This window comes from Histoplasma capsulatum, assembly GCF_000150115.1.
Source record: "Histoplasma capsulatum G186AR genomic scaffold supercont2.11, whole genome shotgun sequence".
Classification (NCBI taxonomy): domain Eukaryota; kingdom Fungi; phylum Ascomycota; class Eurotiomycetes; order Onygenales; family Ajellomycetaceae; genus Histoplasma; species Histoplasma capsulatum.
Window position 1 is genome coordinate 4,287 of NW_025544811.1, and position 2,849 is coordinate 7,135.

Sequence of the window (2,849 nt, forward strand, 5' to 3'; positions counted from 1 at the left end):
GCTTCCGATACCACTCCCGCGCTCCATAGGGTCGTCGAACATCCTGGTCTTTGATGCTGAAAGCAGTAAAAAGCCAGTCTCTTTTCTCGCTTTACGAAGTTAGTCTCGTGCGATGGGGTCGCTGATTCTGTGGTCGAATGGCTATCTTTCGAGTCGATCTTGTGATAAAAGACGTTTGAGGGTCAAGGGTTCCTGAGAAACCGGGACGGCTGGTTGTGAGCTCATAGCCACATCTCATATCTTGAAGTCAAATTGGACGGCTCTGGCCAGGTTCGTTATATTGCCAGATTGTGTTGTAATGTACATGGTTTAGTGAAGCATCCAAGGAACATATGTCCCAGTAACACCGAATCCCGCGCCTCACGATCTGGCCGTGAGGGTCATTTAGCATCCTCGCCATTCAATCTATGCAAAATGCTGGGATCTGCGAGTCCAAGTGCCTTCCTGCGCCTAGCTACCTTCCTTGCTGACGATCATTACGCGTTCCTCTCGCAGCTCACCCTTGACAAGATAGCAAGGGTCCTCAAATCCTTAACCCAAGCTACGAAATCCAGGGAATCTATTTCCCGGACCACAAAGCATGGTGAGAGCTCAATTCGCGCGCCTTAGCGCTCATTGTCGTGGATCTCGTCCTGAAAAATTCGGGTCAATTGCCTCTGGTCGGACCACGAGAATGTCCTAACGGCGACCGTATATCCCGGCTTTAATGGGTCTACTATATGAATGCGCGGGAATATGCAACGGCATTGCCTGGCTCACCGCTGTCCTCAAATGGCTTGTTTAACGAGAACACCAGGTGAAATGGTTGCTAATACAGGTGTCTGACGCGACGGTGCTGAATGCAGATTTATTGCTCCTTCATGTCCCGACACATTGCGCTTTATCATCCCACCAAACTTTGAGAAACCCCGTCTTGAATACGGGTGTGCAATTCACGATACGCAAATCCCAGCAGCGTTATCTTACGCAACTGTCCTTTTAGGCTCAACTACGGGATCGATGCAATGACGTATTTTCGGAGGAAAGTAGGGGAACCAAAAGCAATCGATCGGGCTAAGAGCTTGGGAAATTGCGAAAAAGTGTCAGCTCTTGACATGCAAGGACCGTCAAGGGCGTATTTAACCTGCCAAGGTTCTCGACAAATCTCCGAGCTCGCGCGGGTCAAATGAATGAGTAAACGGTACGGCGTGGAACAAAACTCCTTGCACAAGCCAGCAATTATCTGGTAAATCTGTTGCATTCCGGTTAACAGGCCACCAAATATTTGGGGCTAGTTTAGGGGCCTGATGCCTACTGCGTCAATCTTGGCTCTCTCCACAGCTTCTGCCATCATGATTATGTGAGGTCTGTCCAGACTGATATTCCATATATATTGTCGCATATGCAAGAGCTTTTTTATGATGTTGTAAGCTTCCATTAATGGAAGCTGTCATTGCATACGTGCCAAGAAACCAACGAAGGTCTGCGATAGAAAGCAAGTGCTTTTCCAAGCCCCCTGGTTCAGTCTGCCTCCGACAAATTGAAAAATGAAAGACCCAAATCCTTTGTTATCTGTCCTGATAAGCTATGCCAGGAACAAATTAGTGGTTGCACTCTAAACTGGCAGCACATCGAAGTCCGCACCACTGAATGGTTGACCTCTATTTCGGGCTATATCTCAGCAGTGAAGGTTCTTCACCTGGGGGCATGAATGGTATCTCCATTTCTTTCTCGTTGCCCATCAACTTGGAAAGATAAACGAACAGTTTTTTAAATTTTTCTTACTCATACAACGACTCTCCTTGCGGCACAGATGGACCATAAATTCCTACGAGAATGCGAAGAACACTCAGAGCACTGCCTAATCGACATGTGTATAGTTGTTGAATGATGAAGACCGAAACCGTTTTCGCTGGATGGCACCCAGGACAATTGAGATGGTCATCAGAGTTATAAAGTGTTAAAGCCTTCGCATGGCGCCAGGTAACGTACCTCGCGGGATGGCCCTCAACGTTTGTTAGCGTTGTTTCTCTAAATATTTTTTTCCTGAAAGCCTGCATTTCAAAGGAAGAGATGTCGTGGTCCCATAGCCCTTCGAAGGGGATAAAGGAGCCGGGCGTGTGGCAGATATTACTCGAAATACCTCGAGGATCTACAACGAGAAATAGTGTAGCTGAGGATTGAGAGATTATCTCCACCGCTGTCGTTGCAGTTTTTCAACAACCGCCGCTCAGTATAACGGTGCTTGATTTTCCTATGCATGCAGCAATCAACCACCTCACCATCATCACCCGGCTTTGCTGCAACAGGTTACTTTTGGTATTGAAAATTCAATGAAGGACTGTTTTAACATAAATCGCCTGCCACCTTATTCAATCGAGGATATACCGTCCATGAACCCCCTCAAGCCAATACAGCGGGCGAGAGACACGATGTCTAATCCGATTCGAATTGGACCTGTGGTTAGATTGATTAGTTAAGCAGAAGCAGAAAGAACCAAACAATCTCTAGGCCAATGTGAGCTTGGGTAAGTGAATAGCCGTTCTAGATGAAGCATTGGTTACAGGCATATTAGTTGTCTTCGTGTCCCTATATCTGGGAAGCAACTGTTTGATTTGGAGACAGGCAAGGATGGCAACCACCATTCCGGCAATATCGAAGGCGCATATCGATATATGTTTTTCCCCCCTTCCCTACTTATCCCTTCCTTCCCATATTCTTTCTTCAATTAATTTTTAAACCACTATGAGATACCAAAGTCATTTGAAGTTGAGCAACTGGGTTGCTGTTCCCAAATCCCAGCCACGTGATTGAAAATCCTCACATCAAAAAGGGGAAAGAATTTGTTACCAAAAGACACACCAAACAAA

General features: G+C 46.4%; 1 protein-coding gene across 1 annotated transcript; it reads left to right on the forward strand.

The window, feature by feature from the left end:
- Positions 1-414: 414 nt before the first annotated feature.
- Positions 415-707, forward strand: HCBG_07064 (uncharacterized protein; the record flags this gene model as incomplete). The annotated part of the gene is made up of 2 exons (XM_045434113.1): positions 415-583; positions 610-707. The coding sequence occupies 2 exons, from the start codon at positions 415-417 to the stop codon at positions 705-707; spliced, it is 267 nt and encodes an 88-aa protein (XP_045284904.1).
- Between the last annotated feature and the right edge of the window lie 2,142 nt (positions 708-2,849).